The sequence below is a fragment of the Candoia aspera genome, chromosome 5 (assembly GCF_035149785.1).
Source record: "Candoia aspera isolate rCanAsp1 chromosome 5, rCanAsp1.hap2, whole genome shotgun sequence".
Classification (NCBI taxonomy): domain Eukaryota; kingdom Metazoa; phylum Chordata; class Lepidosauria; order Squamata; family Boidae; genus Candoia; species Candoia aspera.
Genome location: NC_086157.1, coordinates 37600053 through 37617810, shown reverse-complemented (window position 1 = coordinate 37617810; position 17758 = coordinate 37600053). Strand labels below are relative to the sequence as shown.

The 17758-nt window shown below is 38.1% G+C and overlaps 1 protein-coding gene across 1 annotated transcript in view; it reads left to right on the top strand.

Moving 5' to 3' along the window:
- ATP10A (ATPase phospholipid transporting 10A (putative)) overlaps positions 1-14838 on the top strand; it is a 150366-nt gene extending 135528 nt beyond the window's left edge. Inside the window, exons 17-21 of the mRNA XM_063305006.1 lie at positions 5798-5998; positions 7785-7865; positions 9085-9189; positions 12617-12804; positions 13568-14838. Of these exons, the coding sequence (XP_063161076.1) occupies positions 5798-5998; positions 7785-7865; positions 9085-9189; positions 12617-12804; positions 13568-14267 (1275 nt within the window). The 3' untranslated portion in view covers positions 14268-14838. The remainder of the gene's footprint in view (positions 1-5797; positions 5999-7784; positions 7866-9084; positions 9190-12616; positions 12805-13567) is intronic.
- The last annotated feature ends 2920 nt before the right edge of the window (positions 14839-17758 follow it).

Here is a 17758-nt window from a genome sequence, read left to right as displayed (position 1 = left end):
GGGGAAAAGGTGCTCAGCCAAGGAAAATGGAAGTTAGATTAAGCAATGGCATCCATCTGATTTTTTTCCATTAGGTGCAAGAACTTGTGGGTCCAAAAGAGAACCGTTTCTCTGCTCCTGATAAAATTAATCTTTTATAGTTGCTGTGGTGATTGGTGGATCATAATTTATGCAGGTCTCTTTCCACCAGTATCTCACTTTTTTTAAGAACTTTTTCCAGTATAACATTGTAAGGAAAGGAACTTGAATTTTAAGCTAAGAGTGAGATCAGCATTCATTAAAGGAGGGAGGGAGGGAAAGAAGGAAGGAAGGGTGGATCAGCCCTTCAAGGTAGACCAGACTAAGAAACCAATGCCATATAGGTCAGGACTTTTATTATTGTAACAGCTAAAGTAACAGGATCTTGCAAGTCTGAATGTGCTCCCTCCCTTCCTCCCTTTATCTTTGTGAGAACTAGGGAGAGTCTTGTCTGAGACATTTTTTCAGGTTACAGTTTTGCCCCGGATTCATGTTTCTTTTATTTCTTTTGTTTTGATTTCTTTTGATTTATTTATTTATCAAATTTTGATACCGCCCATCTCCTCCCAAAGCGGGGGCTCTTGGCAGTTTACAACCAGGATAAAACCTTAAAATAATTTATCTGACTGTTGCCTTGGTAGCGGCTCTTCTTCCTGTCCCTCAAGGCCATTCCGTCTTCCAGCTGAAGGGAGGGAGGGAAGGGAGAAAGAGAGACACAAATGTTGGGGAAAGAATGTGGCAGAAGATAAGGAACTTGAGATGAAAAGTGGGAAACAGTTGAATTGAGAAAGAAAGCCATGGGAGTGGTAAAAGGCAATATGGAGGAGAGGGCCAGTGATTTGCAAGTCGAGGTTGCTAGTAGTCAAAGTTCTAATTGCTGGTCTTTGCTGTAGTAGATACTCCACATTTCAAGAGCCCAACTCCATATCATTTTAAGGAATAAATGCTATAATTGCACATTAGCACTTGTTTTAAAAGTTTCTGTCTGGCAGTGCTTGTTAAAATGCAGATGGCTGGCATTTACAAGAATAGCAGACCCTGCTGTGTGTCAGGGAATCATGTGCAGAAGAAACAAAATGTGTAAATTTGATAACAAGAATAAGATGTGCTACTTAGGAATACTTTATAGAGCACAGCTGGCAGACTTCAGCTTTACAGGATCCACGTATTATTTTTAATTCTCCAATCCATCAGCCAGAATTTATCATACCGCCCCTTGAAAGCAAAATCAGCTTCAGCATGGGGCTTGCAGCAGCAAAGCCAGTCTTATTTTCCTGCAGCAGAATTGAAAGCATACACTGGAATGACCCAACTGCAAATGAATAAGCTGTATCTTAGATATTGCAGATAAAATGTTTTGTCTGAAGCTAACCATGCACCAGGAGAGTAAGATAATCAAAGACAACAAACAAATTGAGTCAAAAACAAACCTCTAAGGCGCTACAAGTTATGTATGGTTGCATTCAGTTTATCTGACTGTGTACTTATTACTGAAGGACCCACAGATCTATACATTTCAAAGTAGCTCACATGTAAACACGAAAGGACATCACAAAATGCTGTGTGATGGCAGTGAAGAGAGGAATCCTTTTTCCAAAGCCCTGCCAATTTGAATCAGTCGCAACCAATACTGCTCTCCCTTTTTTTCTCCAGCTGTTTCCTTCTCCCGTTGGTTTCAGTAGGAGAAGAATATTGTATGGAGCACCTCAATTCCATTCTAAATGCATAAACCATCAGAAAATTGGTCCAATTTGATGTGAGGGTTCAGTTTGCCCTGTATCAAGTAAAATATAGCTAATACAAATGATGTCACAAAAATATTGAAATAAACAGAATAAAACAGATCAGTAGAATTTAAATTAGAAAGCCTGAGGAAAAAAAAGTAAATAAAAGATGCCCCCAAAATCATCCTAGTGGTTGCTAAAGCTCATTCTAGTGGTCTAGAAGAGCATTCCAAAGCCAGGTCTCCATATCAGAGATGGAGTCCCTCAAATAATAAGGAAGTCTGGAGAAGGACTTAGGTCAAGATCTCAGAGAACTGGCAATTAATGTCAAGACTGGAAAGACTTCGGACATCCCAACCCTCAAGCCAATTAAGGATTATACAGGTCAAAGCCACCATTTGAACTGGACTCAGAAATAAAACAAAAATGCATTGTTAAGAATTGATTTAGAATGGCAAATGGCCCTCAAAGCTTACATTTCTTGCCCATAGAGATCTGGATGTAGAAGGCCCTGCTCCCTTGCCAAATTCAGTCCCTAGTTATGTGAAGAGAAGGCAAACTGTGATTACTTCCTACACCACAATATGAAGTCCTTTCTCCGTGAGTAGGAGAAGGAAGATGCTGATTATCCATCTCTTCCTTCTGTACACAGAAAGAAATTCCTAAAAGTGCAGTTGGCTTTAGTAGGCAGGGCTTCAGGAAAGGATAAAAGCTTCTTCACCAACTCCCATCAAGGTCATGGACCAGAACATTATTTTCCTAGAGCCAGATTACATTTTCTGATATTGGTTTGTCATTATAATTCATCTGCAGAACCCCCTTCTCTTAAAAGCAGTTTATAGTGATATTCATGGCTCTGCAAACTATATAATGTAGGCATAAAGCAAAAATTAAATGTGGCCTTTCTGATTGAGCAAATTCATATAATATCAAGGTTATTAAAAATGCATATATCCAGCATCTTCACCTGACAAAAAAGATTGTAGCTTTTATGCTATTCTTCTTTTCAGTTGCATGAAAAGCAAAATATATATTCTTCAGTGGAAAATCATACATTAAACATAAAACCATCAAAATGTATTTGTTCTGAATAACCTATTGATTCTTCAAATAACAATTCAAGTTTGAATTGCAGTTTTTATTTCATGAGAATTTCTAGGGCAGAAGTGCCTAAAACACTTTCTTTGCAGTAGGCTTTCTGAAACCAATGAAGTACTCTAGAGAAAATGCTTGAATAAGTGTACAGTGAGTATCTACTGGGCAATCTATGCACACATTTCTAGTGTATGTCAGTAGCATTGTAAAAGTGGTAGCATTAAGCTTGCAAGGGATTGTTAATAGCAGGAGTGTGTACAAAATAGAAAATGTGTTTTGTTTTAAGCTCAGGACAAAACAACCCCACTCAGAACATTATGTCGAAATGTCTTGTATTTGCTTGAAAGATTTTGAGCCATAACAATGGAAATATGCTATTCCTTTAGTTTTACTACACAGCCATAAGAGTAAATGGGGTGGTAGTCTGCAATGACTTCTATCTGTCAACCAGATGGTTCAAAATTGGGCCAAAGGCATGATTTTTAAAACTGTTTTTTTTAAAAAGAAGCTTTTATTTAATAAAATAGAACAAAGAAAAAAATAAATAATTGTAAGAGAAGAGAAGAGAAGGAAAGAGAAAGCCATAACAGCATTGCATTCATGTAAAAAGCAGTGGGCCGTCAATCACCCAGTCACATCCACCATTTTGAAGCCTGTCACCATCTCTATGGATGCCTATGACAAATCCTAATGCAAGGAAAGCCCTTGTATGTATTTGCATTTGCTGTTTTAAAATGTTAAAATAAATTCTCAAAGGAAACAATGGGAACACAGCTCTGTTTTTACCAACAGATTTAACATCCATTTAGATTTCAAATTGTTATCAAAAAATCTTCCACCACCGTTTCTCGTCCAAAGGAATAGCAGTGGTCTTTACAGTTTGTTTTTTTGTTTGTTTTGAAACAGAAACTCTGGGCCATTCAGCCAATACATTTGATGGGAAAAAGAACAGCTTAACGCTTAAGCTTTCCGATAGCACATCTCCCATACACATGGGGTGACGGAGTCCCCACCTCCACCTGCCACCCAGAATTATGTCCAGAATCAGTATTTGGTTAAAGTTTGCCATTCCTGTGAGTAATTGGGCTTTGAACCTCACTCTGAAAACAGGGTGAGGGGGCTTGATCGTACATACCCATCTCATTATTCAGGGTAAGGAACATTATGCAGAATATATAAAAGGAGAAAGAAATAATAAACTGAAGAAATCAAAGCCATGAGATAAGAACAAGAAAATGAAACAGACCTTAATTTAGTTTACAGCAACATAATGTCTCTTCCTTTCCATCCCTTTGTATTCTGATAAGCCATCCTTGTTTCTACCACATCAGTATATCACTTGATACACAGGCTTCTGTTCTTTACATTTTTCACCTCTCCTTTGTAGGATTTATTTATTTAGACAACTATTTATATATTGCCTGATACATCACTTATATGTTTTATATTTATACGTATTATAAGCTTACAATTATAACCAATAAACATCTAAAATCAGTATAAAAACACAGTCCACTTTCTGATACCAATCGAATCCCCAGAGCTGCTGTTTGCCTCATGTAAGGCTCTCTTCTCCAAAAGATCTGCAGAAAAGAGTTTTTTACTGTTTTCCTGAATAGTAATAAGGAAGGAGCCATTCAAAACCTGTTCTGAAGTCGGGGGGGGGGGTGCAACTGAGATCACCTGTTGGTCCCCTCACTTCTAAATTCCTAGGCAGTGGGAAATCCCAGCATCCTCCCTACCTCACCCTCCACGTATTGGATCAGCAGATTCTAGCAACTTTATTTCTAGATCTAATTTCCTCAGCCCTTTCCATCCTGTTGACCCATCTACTCTTCCATCAGTTTGCAATTCAATCCTAATTCATTTTTGCTTTATAACAAAACCACCTCAATAGGCAGTTGGGGGATCAGAGAGGTCACTCACTTTTATATCCATTCCATATTTATTCAGGACCCATTCCTTCTTGATTTCTCTCTCCTTGTATAACCACACACAATTTTTAAATAACTCATTTCCACTGCATTAAGCTGTTACATTTTTCCTGGTATACCCAACTCTTGCTTCCATGTAACAAAATGAGCAGAAACAGACTCTTATACATAGGCATTTTCACATCCTTCAACAAGATTCATTCCCCACAATAGACCACATACTAACCACTAAAATCTCTACTAGTTTGTCATAATTTATGTATAATTTGCAAGTCTTCATTCCATTTGATTCTGATAATTTTCAAATGCATACTTCTCATGGCATCATATCATCTAATACTTTACATTATCACATTCAGCTACCAACCCTTCACTCCATATTCACACAGAATATTTCATAATTCAAGCCAATTCACTTTCTCTAAATCAGTAAACACACAATAAACTTTCCTTCCCCCAGTAAAATATTTTTGGTGACCAATAAGTGTTATGTAGAATATGAAACATATGTAGAGAAAACTTCAGCAAATTCAAATAGCAAATATAGTGTGTGTGTGTGTGCGTGTGCATTTCCTTCCCTCCATTCTCCAGAACAAATTAATATCTGAAGAGGAGAGTTGTCTCATACAAAGTTTTTTGCAATTGTCTCATTCCAGTCATTTCAAGAGAGATGCCAGGCCAAGAGAAAGTTTTGTCTGAGCAAAATTCCTACATGTTCATTGTGAAGGAGAGAACAATTGATGTCATGTTTCAGTACCAAATTATCTTCTCCTCTCCCCCAATACTTGGGAAGTTCATCCTCCTTTTTCTTCAAATCAATCATTAGGGAAGTGAAAGACAGGCAATGTCTGTGGTGGTGAGGGATTGGGCAGTATTTGTTGAGAGAAAGAACTGAAACTGGAACTGGGCTTATTTTATTACATTCAGTATGTTCCTGAAAAAAGAAATTTCCTGCTACAATTTTACACATAGATATACTGCTTGTAAATATTGAAGATTCATGTGTTTCTCTTGTTCTTTTTAAAGATGTTTGTGGCCCTTCTTTTCTGGTACCAGTTTTACTGTGGATTTTCGGGGTCATCGATGATTGATCAGTGGTACCTGATCTTCTTTAACTTACTATTCTCATCTCTTCCTCAATTGATTGTTGGAGTTCTTGATAAAGATGTACCTGCAGAAACATTAATTGCTATGCCTCAACTCTATACAAGTGGCCAGAAGATGGAGGTAAAAATGTGTTCTTTTCTGCATTTTTCAGGTCCTAAAATATGATACCAAAACTACTCTTAATTATTTTTTTTAATTTAAGCAAAACCACAAGACGCTCAGGCTTCTTGAAAAGCATATGGTCAAGGCCTATCCAAAATTCCTCTGCAATGTGTAATATAATATAATACAACATAATGCAAATATTGTTCAAATTAAGCATCCTTATATGTACTTCTAATAAAATTTGGGCATTATATTGCCATCAGGCATATTGACCTTCTAACCTTAACAGGCAGCCCAAGAGATAACTCCAAAGTGTAAAAAAATCTACAAGACAGAAAGAAGATCTACCCTCTTCCTGCCAGAACTACATATTTTGACTGCAGGATTCAGTGAAGCTTGAAGCCAGAATACATTTCTAGATTTCAGCATTGGAAACACAGGATAATGCCAAATAATGAATTATATATGTGCTCTTGTCCTGCACAGATAGCTAAGTGATTTCACAAGAAAATAGGAAGAGACCTTCACAAAAAGCTTTCCAAGTCCTGAGTAGTTACAAAGTGGTTACCAAAGTAGCCAAGAAGAGGCCTTTGGAGAAATTCAGATGGCCTTGATCCTGCCATCATTTAGAAAGACCTTGAAGTGGGTCAGGATGCTATGTGAACCCTATTTAATGTGTTGGATGTGAGTTGTCTCCGGGGTGGTGTGTTTTTATAATTTCTGTTATATTTTGTGTTTCTGACCCTCAGATAGCCATCACTGTCAAATGGCACATGAACAGCCATACAAATTGAAATAATAAACCAATAGTAAGATTATAATCAGTCCTCAGTAAGATCTGCTGGGCCTGAACAAATCAAATGGAATTGAGAGGCATGGCTTCTGCTACTAGGGATATAATACATAATCACCGTAATTAAAAATGATTCATTAAATCCAGACTGTTTCATTCCATTTTTTATTTATTGAAATCAGCAGAAGCTAGATCCTAATTCACTTGCCTGCCTGAACTAACAGGCAGCCAGACAGCTAACTTGTCTGGATCCAACATCTTTGACATATCTATGTCACTGTCAGTTATGATAGTCTGAGAACTGGAGCCACATTCAGGAATCAAGAGAGATGAGAAAGTGGCTTCCGAGTTTGACTGTATGATGCCGTGTCAGAGCTGAAGTGAGGTTGTCCATGGTACTGGAAATAGATAACCCTTTCCCTTTTTCATGACAATCCAGCTCGGACAAAGATGAAAAAAATCTGGGCTACTTCCAAAAACACTAGCAATTGCCTTATTCACAAACTAAGCCTATCTGATACTTCTGAGCCAGTTTCCAAACCTATTCATTCTGCTTGACCTACTTTGATCCCCCAAACTCTCCGTGACTTCCTCCTTCAACTCCAGACTGAAGTAATACTGGCTGTAGTACTATTCCAGGTAGTAGGACAGCATGTTCAGTATGAGCATCAGGAAAAACTTACCAGGTGGCCCTTGGGAAATGTGTTTTTTCTCTGGACCTACAGTAGCTCTTGGTAGGACAGTGAAGAGGGAGGAGGCTAAGTGTGTAGTCCACTTAACTATGTTTCAAAGAAAAGAATTTTTGGAGAATGTTGGGCTGGGTGGAGGATTGTCAAACTGCCAAACAGATGGGAATACTTCTTTGGAATTTGTATTCAGCAGCTGTTCTAGATGCAATCCCCACATGAACTGTTCTACATCTTTTAATCACTAAGCTTTTTTTTTTTCTTTTTAAACAAGACATGGTTCATAAGAGGTAAAGCTCTCACTCTGCCTCCCCCATTACAGGAGTACCAGCCGCATATGTTTTGGATGAACATGATTGATGCTGTCTATCAAAGCTTGGTTTGCTTCTTCATTCCTTACTTTGTAAGTTATCAACTGTAAGCCTGCTCCAATCCTTCTGTTCTTGAATCATGGGGGAAAGAAGCCAGGCTTGGCTAATATATGTAAGTGCAACTAAGCATGCTGGGAGGGTCAGTTCGGCATTTATGACTTCGGATTATTGGAGCTGTGGATACAAACAGACATCCAAAGTTATGGGTTATTGATACAGATATTAGACTGCTGCTAGTAGATGATAGAGCCAGTTTGGTGTAGTGGTTAAGGCATCTCCCGGCTAGAGACCGGGAGACTGGGAGTTCTAGTCCTGCCTTAGGCACAAAGCCAGCTGGGTGACAGTCACTCCCTCTCAGCCCTAGGAAGGAGGCAATGGCAAATCATGTCTGAAAAATCTTGCCAAGAAAACTGCAAGGACTTGTCCAGGCAGCTTCCAAGAATCAGACACAATTGAATGGATTAAAAAAAAAGTAGATGATAAGGATCAGCAGTAGGAAAATGGCTTTATGTGCATAAAACAGTGAAGCTTGTATTTTCCCTCCACCATTCAGCAAGAATTCAGATGTCATAGAGCTAGAATAGGGAGAGGTGGTGACAGGCACAAAAACTATGAAATTCTCACTACTCCATTTATAAGCTTTCTCCAGGAGGAAGAGAATTTTTCCAGCAGTTTACAGAGTGAGGCTTAGCAATGGGAGTATCATCCCTTTCTTTTTTCCTAATATTGGTTTGGGGGGCAGTAGGAAGTTGGCAGTCAGGCAGTTTTGCCTCACACTTAGCATTATTCATTGAAAGTACATTTTATAAATAATGTACCATTATTCATTGGTACATTCCAGAATAGGGTCTAAACAATTATATCTGACTAAATGGGACAGCCATGGTATTACTTCTCTTCCAAATGTGTATCCTTAGGACAACCTCTGATTCAGAAGAGCCAACGTTTCTGCTCTAATCACAGGTGGACTAACTCAGATAACACATTCTGCAGGTTCATATCACAGATGCTTTTTGTTGGAACCTAAAAGTGCCAAATGCATATGCAACAAATGCCTTTTGAAACATAAGATAAGCAAGTGTATTCACAGGCAATTATGACCGAAACACAGAACCTGTTTGAGTGTAGACTCAAAAGGTGTATGCATTACTCTGTCTAACATGCGAAGTTTTTATAGTCTCTGGGATTTGGGTTAATATTGTTCACGTTTTATGTTATCAAATGTCCTTAAATCACATTTAACTTTTTTAGATACATTATGATTCAAATGTGGACATATTCTCATGGGGAACTCCGATCACCACAGTAGCTCTCTTTACCATAATACTTCATTTGGCTATAGAAACCAAAACCTGGGTAAGTTACTTTCACAGATATGACCTAGCATTACACTCTGCCACTCAAGCTGTAGTTCTTCTGTTGTCTTTTAATTAGGTTTTATTTTATTAGCAAACAGATAAAGATTTTATACATTCTTTTATATGTAAATAATAGCTTATTGAACAATATGTTATTGTCCTGGCTCCCAGGAAACACTCTGAGACAGGGAACTGTTCTCTAATGTTTATTTGCTAATACATAACAGTAATCCTAACAAACTGAACAAGCGTGGGAAAAACCCAGCCATATAAACCCCGCAGGTTAAGGCGGTCCCAATCTGTGCCTCTTGGAATGGCTCACCAATTCCTCAGTGCTACGCATGCGCTTGACATTCTGGATGGGAGCCCCCTGCTCGCCATCCTTACTCATGACAGTTATATTCATTTTGGGGTTTTGCTCAAGAGTTCCTGCACACACACACACACACACACAAATGTTCAAAACTCTGAATCTCATGAACATTCACAATAGGCCCAATTTAGCATATTTTATAGCATCACAAGCATGAGATTAGTGGCTATATGTATTATTATTATTATTATTATTATTATTATTATTATTATTATTATTATTATTATTATAGACTTGACAACCATCATTCCATCAACTGGTCTGCATTTGAAGATTTTTAGTTTTGCTCTCCTCCTAGCATTTCAAGCGACCTTTTCCTCATCTCCCCTGTTCTCTAGTATGAACGGGTCCCCATGCTCTTTGGAAGGACCTTTACCACCCTGTTTCCAAAACACACTACTTATAAGGACAGATTGGAAGGGTTCAGGATTCACACTTCCATTATTTTAATTCCTCTGGGAAACAATACTGAGGCAATAACTTAGATAGAAAGAAGTGGGGATACTGGAACTGAAGATGGACCAAGATGGTAGTACTGTTGTAACACTGGAGGTATTTATTCCATCTGAACTCATATGCTGGTCAACTCCGTACACGGGATTATTATTGGATAGGTAAATGGTATGGTTACTTCCAACTCCAGCAACACTGTCCTCCTTGCACCTGGCATCCAGTTATGTGCTTCATTTAGGTGCTTATTTTCCTGACCATAAGTTTCTTCTCAGTTTCCATAAATTTAATCCGCGCTCCAGTGGCATGGTGGGGGGAAGGATCATGAAAGCAGTGCTGCACTCACACAATACAAGCTTTGCCCCTTGCATGCTCATACAAAAGGAGCAGAGCCTGCATTGTGATATCACAATGCTAGTTTATACGTTATAGTTTATTCGGTCAATGACCAGGAACATAAAATTAATAAGAACAATAAACAGCATCAAACTAAATCAAGTGAATAGGATTATACATAGACAACTATAGATATCACAATGCTGTTTCATTACTTTTAGAAAAGCATCAGATCCCATGGATGCTTGCATCCCATCTCAGCATTTTTGTTCTAGTCCATCCATGTTTACTTATTTATTTACCAAAATGTCAATGCCATTCATTTCCCAAGAGTTTATATATATAAAATTTAGGATCAGAAAGAATAAAGCCACTCCAAAATGAACCTCGACGAACAAGAATAATTGATCACTTATCACCTGCTAAAATGGAACTGACAGTTCTGTACAAAGCCAATAAAGAGGATACCTGGTAAGATCTGGATAAGATGTTCCAAAATAATTTTTGGGACATTACAGAAAGAGATTTCTTTCAGCTTCATGATCTCTCATGGGAGCAGGAATCTAAGACACCTCTTAGATCCACCAGCAGGAGATGGACCCTAAGGAAGCCCGGAACCAAGCCATCTAGGTCTTGATAGACAATAACCAGTACTTGGAATTGGACTCAGTTCCAAATATTTGTCTATATATTTTGCTATTGTCCATATTTTTGCAAACAAATGTTAGCTAGTGTAACATCTTTGTTTTTATTCTTCTTTAATACACAGATAAATACAAAACAGTGTGGTTTTGTCACATGTTCTTTTTTTAGTTCAGGAGGATCCACATGGATAAGTTCATAAAATAATCCAGATCAATTTTTTTCTCCATCCCTACTAACATCAACACAATATTGTTCTTCTGTCTCACATTTCCTATGTAAAGGACACCGGTGGGCAATATGTGGCTGGAACAGAATAAATGGCTTCTTTATTAGGATGACAATGTATAAAACAATCTGATCTCTACTAGCATTACAGCTGCCTCAAAACTCAAAACAGCAGGAAGATTTTTGGGGGTTTTCTACATAGATTTTTCCCCCTTAGGCAAGGATCATTTGCCTTTCTGTGCTTTGCTTAGCCATTACTCAAGCCACCTACACAATGCTAGTGGATATGTCCAGCTTTGTTGCTGTCTTCAGCCCATACATTTTAAAACTTCGAAGATTTGTTTAAACAAGAAAAAAGAGAAGCAAGGATCTCTTAAAATAAAGGAAATAAATTCAAACTTCTGCTAGAAGCCAGATGGGAAACCTATATAACTATCTACCTATCTATCTAGTATGGACCTTGAGTTTGCATAGCTTTTAATATCATGTACTATAGGAATCTGTCTGTACAGAGTGTGGAATAAGTTTTTATAAGTTTTTTTTGGTGTGTCTACTCTTCGTACAAGTCCTGAAGACTAACTGCTGCTCAGAGGAGAGATAGGAGTATACTCCCATAGGACACTTTAACAGGGGAAGGTAACCTTTGAACCTTTAGAGAGAGGTTCTGTGTAATATCTGAGTGTGTCTGATTAAGCACCAGAAAATTTCCCAATCTGATCAATCTGTAGCCTTTGTAAAATTTGTATTTGCTAGTAAAACCAAATTTACTACGAGATTAAAAATATCTTTCAACCAAGAAAGTGTTATTGAATGTTCAACTGTAGCATTTGAAGCTCCCAGTTAACATGATATAATGACAGCATTTTTTCTTTTCTAATTTTTCTTTTCAACAAATTATAACAGGGACAGGATTTTTTTAAAAAAGTATTCTACAAGGTGCTCATAATTGCCAAATCCATTCCATACATATCCAAATTGAGTTTACCCATGACTAGATTGTGGGGAATTATCCAAAACGTGCTACTAACCAAGTAGTGCCTTGTAGCAAAACACACATGAATTCTCATTCGTTCAGGGAAGACTTGTTTCTTGTCTGCAGCTGTATCTACTAACCTACTTGGTCATAAAAACCCTCCTACAATGGAAATGCCAGTTTGACAACACCATTTGGCTGATTTCATTCTTGTTACAAAATTCTCCCAGCAGAACTAGGAAAACCCCAACTCAGAGTTCCTTAGATTTTCCTATTGAATATTTCCTCTTGCATAAGAAAGGAATATTTCCTCTTGAATAAGAAAGGAAGTGCTAGAATTCTGTTTTGTCTGAACATGCACTGCCATGCTGAAGGCCAACAAGATACAGAATTGCAGAATAATTCTGAATATGTTTCTTTCAGACTTGGATACATTTGTCATCATGTGTCTTCAGCATTGCTTTATTCTTCATTGTGGGACTCATTTATCATATTTCTTGTCCAATATGCCATCCTCCATCCAATCCCTACTGGACTATGGAGAAACTGATGGGAGAGCCAATGTTTTATCTGACTTGTCTTATTTCACCTATTGTGGCTTTGCTTCCCAGGTAGAGTATCTTTTTTTCTTGTGGGCATCACTGAGAGGTGATTTATAGCATTTTTTTCTTTTCTATGTATTGTTTGGGACAATATTCCTATGGGGAAAGAATGTGCATATGCTGAGATAATCAGAATATAGAGGTACGAAGCCCAAATAAATCAAGTGACTTTATTTTTCCTGCCACTGGTTATAACAAATATGGAAAGTGAACATCAAATAAATCACAGCAAAAAGATATGCTGATGAGTAGAAGTCTCATTGTACAGCCTCATTACAGGACTCATCTAGTGATCTCGGGGAGTCACCAGCAGAGTAGAGCAGTGAATCTGCAGTTCATTCCCATGACCCTGAACCAGAGTTTTCTGGACCCACAGAAGGTAGGACTGAGGCTAACAGGGGAGGGGGTGCAGAGAGTAAGGAAAATGACCTTGATGGAGATATGCAGGAACCTAAGCAAGAGGGGCTGAAGCATTTTTTAAGCCCAGAACAAAAAGCTAACATTCAGAAGCAGCTTAGGCAGATGCCTCCCTGATTCACTGAAATATAAGAAAGGGGAAGAGGTGCAGCACAATTGGACTTGCAAGATGCTGTTATTATAACCAATCTCAACAAAGGTAATTTTAGCCTTCAGGTGGAGTTGATTCCCTGGGCTGGTTGACCTAATGGGGCTGACAGCTATCATCCCTCTTATATCATTCAGACTTAAATAATTGGTACAGTATTCTTTTGATATACAGTATTTTTTTAATTCTTTGACTTCTCTCTGTCAGATTTCTGTACAGAACACTTCAAGGCACGCTTTTCCCAACCCAGCTTCAACTTGGACGCCAGTTGTCAAGATTACCTCCAGGCTCACGCAGCCAGCTTTTAAACAAGTGGAACACCAAAAGGGACACCAATCCCCAAATGTATCAAAATACTGGTTATTCTCCTGAAAGCCCATATGTCATTACTAGTGGTTTTTTAAGGACCTGTAACCACAACAGGCCAACAGAATTATCTCAGCAAAAAATGGAGCTATCTCAGATGCCAAAACCAGGGTGCTCAACAGATTTAAATATTCCTGTGTCTCCTCTTGGTGCTCAACTTTGCGAGGAAAATGGGCATCTTTCAGTCGCTGATGACCAAAGTGAACCGTCTGTGCATTTTCAAAAAAGTGCTTCTGATCTAGAGCCAGCAGTGATGAATATGGGTGAAACAGTACAGTGGAATTCAAGAGTAGATGGGTCAGATTTCAGCTTGTTAAATTGGTTTTCATCGACTCCATTATTCAAGAGCATCAAAAGTGATCTGCCATGGTTCTCAGGCAGTTTACAGAACAGAAGGCGTGAGAGTACAGCTCTGTGCAGTTGCCATTCTCAGGACTTCAAGGGCTTGACGGAGCAGAACTCATCCTGTTTTCAGGAGCAGGCAAAAACGCCTTCAGGAGACTGCTTGAAAGCCGAATCTCTTGAAACAACCGTTTTATGACATTGGCATTACAGAACAGACACAATTTCTATTTGCACAAAAAGGAATAGAGTGCTCTCTCTCTTGGGGTGAAAAGAGCATTTAAGGTACATAGATTTATTATGAAAGAAAACCTAAGCAAGTATCTTGAAAATAAGAGCTTTATATACAAATAAAGATGCCTATATGTAAATATATATATATTTATTTTTCATCTCATTTTATACAAATGCAATAATTTTATTAATATCGGTCCTTTTATGAACACATTTACTAGGCCACAACCATTGGATTGATTTAGTCTTAATGGGGGAGATAGGAAGAAAATGCTACACTGATTTGATAAAAACAGTCCTCACTGGTTTTATTCAAGTGAAAGGACTTGAGCAGGAAGAAAAAAGGGTATTCCCTGAAGCCAGTTGCTAAGAAATTTTCCTGAAAGAAAACCTCACTTATAAAATAGCATCCCACTGCCTTGAAAACAATGCCGATATCTTACAAACGTGACCTTATTTTTTATATTTCAACCTTACCAGTTTGTGTATTATGAGAAAATAATAAAGAAGTAAAATCCATATTGCAGCTTGATATACTGTGTGAGTTCTTCATTTTATGTTAATGAACCACTTTCAGTGAAATAAGTAGTAACATGCTTGGGAAATGGTGAGAATTTTTGTTATCCATTAAAGGTAGTGGGTCAAAAATGTCACTGCACAGAATCTTCAGGTCCACAATGAGAAGAATTCTACATTTCACACTATCAGAAGAGATTATGTTTAGATGGCGGTACATAGTCTTCTCTTAAACCTATATTAATTATATAAAACCTTTTATATATTTTTTGTAAAGAGGATACAAAGCTCAGATTTAGATACAGAGACATTTTCTAGATGATTAACAGAAATAAAACAGTTCTAAGTATCAAATATTTTAAATGCTAGTAGTAAAATACAACAAATCTAAATACTTTAAAAACATTGACAAAATTATAAAACTTGAGAATAAAATACTACATGATAAAGTACTACACTATGAAGTGAATATGTGTGGGTTTGTTTATCAGTCTATATACAGCATAGAAAGCATTAAAAGATTTATATTTCTGTTTTATCTGTATTTATATTTTGTATAAGAGGGACGCGGTGGCGCTGCGGGTTAAACCGCTGAGCTGTCGATCGGAAGGTCGGCGGTTCGAAACCGCGCAGCGGGGTGAGCTCCCGTTGCTCATCCCAGCTTCTGCACACCAAGCAGTTCGAAAACATGCAAATGTGAGTAGATTAATTGGTACCGCTTCGGCGGGAAGGTAACGGCGTTCCGTGAGTCATGCTGGCCACATGACCCGGAAGTGTCCTATGGACAACGCCGGCTCCAAGGCTTTGAAACGGAGATGAGCACCGCCCCCTAGAGTCGGACACGACTGGACTTTACGTCAAGGGAAACCTTTACCTTTACTATATTTTGTATATTTATAAGATTCTCAGGAGAGTTTTTTCCTATATAAAGCAATGGTAGCTGAAAGAAATTCTGCAACTCTCCTGGAGTTTTTAGGGTTTGGGTCCAACAATAAAAAGCCCCCCCAAAAGCTTTTACTTGCGGGGGGGGGGGAAGCCCAGTATGGCTTCAGCACTGTTATTAGCCTGGTCAGAAATAGATGTACTTTGTTCCTGAATTGAGATACCAGCAGAATGATGGCTGCTATCATATTGTAAAAGTGTTTTCATGTAACATTCTCATTAAGTAAAATAACCTCTGGTCTATGGATGAATGAAATTGCTTCCACCAGATTCTTTCTCAAGGAGAAGATAGGACTTGCAGTGTGACCCAGACAGAGACAACCAAATTGGGGTAAACAGATCTAGAGGGTGTGGATCTCACGTTACCAGATTGTTACTGCCTTTTGTTCCAGTTTCTCCTACAGCTCTCATTCAGTCATTAACCTGCATATGCAGATATGCTCTGGACGTCTCCCCCAGTGCCATGCCTGGGTGTATGTACTCAGCAGGGTTTCCAGTTAATTGGAAAATCTAACCATGTACATCATAGGCTGCTCATTCCAGCAGTCTGCTAAAGGTCCTGGCATCAAGGGTATGGCTGGGCAGTGGCAAACCCTTTCCCCTTCATGTCTCCAAAGCAGGCATTTAAATTAACAAAATCATTTATTATTGCTTTGACAAAATAACAAATATGTAAGCTTACCAATAGCGCACTTCAGAAAGTCTTTGTGTGTCTAACTGTATATGCAAAGGCTTTTCTTCTGCAGATAGAACCAGCTTGGCAAATGGCAAAAACCCAGAGTATTAATGTTGAACATCCCCAATAAAAAAAAATACCCAACTGGGGCTATTGAAATGTTGCCTTAAGTACTGATCAAGCAAGTAAGCAATAGGTAAGTATCTACCGCTTCTTCTGTATCCTGGCCTGCGTTCAGTTTTAAATCCTCTGGATACTCGTTTTATTTTTCCTCCCACACATTCTTGTAGAAATCCCACAGGTTGAAATGCTGTTAGCAACAGAGTTGTCTGCAGTGGGTTTTTTTACCTAATTAAAAATAATTCCAACAGTCTTCCAGCAGTCTTATATGAAACTGGTTAATGTATTGTGATTTTTACTCTCCACCAATATGTAGTCCTTTCTTAACACATAGAAGCTTTTAAAATATATCACAGGGAGAAGGAGAAATTCAGATTGTTTCCATTCCTGTTCCCCTACCCATTTCATGAAACCAAACATTTTTAATGTATGCATACAGTATATGATCTCAGTAAACAAAAAGGGTTTACTACATTAATAATCATATTGTTTTAGCCACATTTTATTTAACCATGATTTGCTGACTAAATCACCAGAGAGCGTTCACAAAACACATAATTCACCATTTACAGACCTCCAATGTGTTTAGCCACTGTCATGACCAGATGTTTTAGCCTTCAGACATTTTTTTTAAAAAAATTCTAAAAAGCCCCACTATTATCTTGGGCATTACATCCTTCTTGTGCACAGATTGCAAATGATAGAGCAAAGCAAGTACTGAAAACCAAAGGATGTAATTCACAATTTAAGAAAAAAAAACAGAGCTGAACTGTTTTTCAAAAGGACCAGAAATTATAGAGTGTTTAAAGATAAAAAGGAAATTACTTGAAATGGGGGCAGAGGAGAAAAAGAGTTGAATAGTAAGCTATCTCAAGCAAATGCTTTGCCACATTTCCTGGCCAGATGAACCAACACTCTACAAACATTTCAGTGGTTCCAAGAATCCTTTGTTTCCAAGCAGCTTTATAAAATACAGCATTCTCATGCTATCTGACATTGGCAACCCCAGACAACAATGTGCTACATTGGGTAGATACGAGGGAAGGCATGACTGATTGCTATCAATGTACATCATGATTCTACCAACAGGTAACTGTTTGGTTTCATGGGCTATTCTAAAACTCTACCCTGTCTACTGTGGTGTCTCTAGAGGAGGGGTCCAAAACATCAAGATGTGGCTTTAATCATGTAGGCACAGAGAC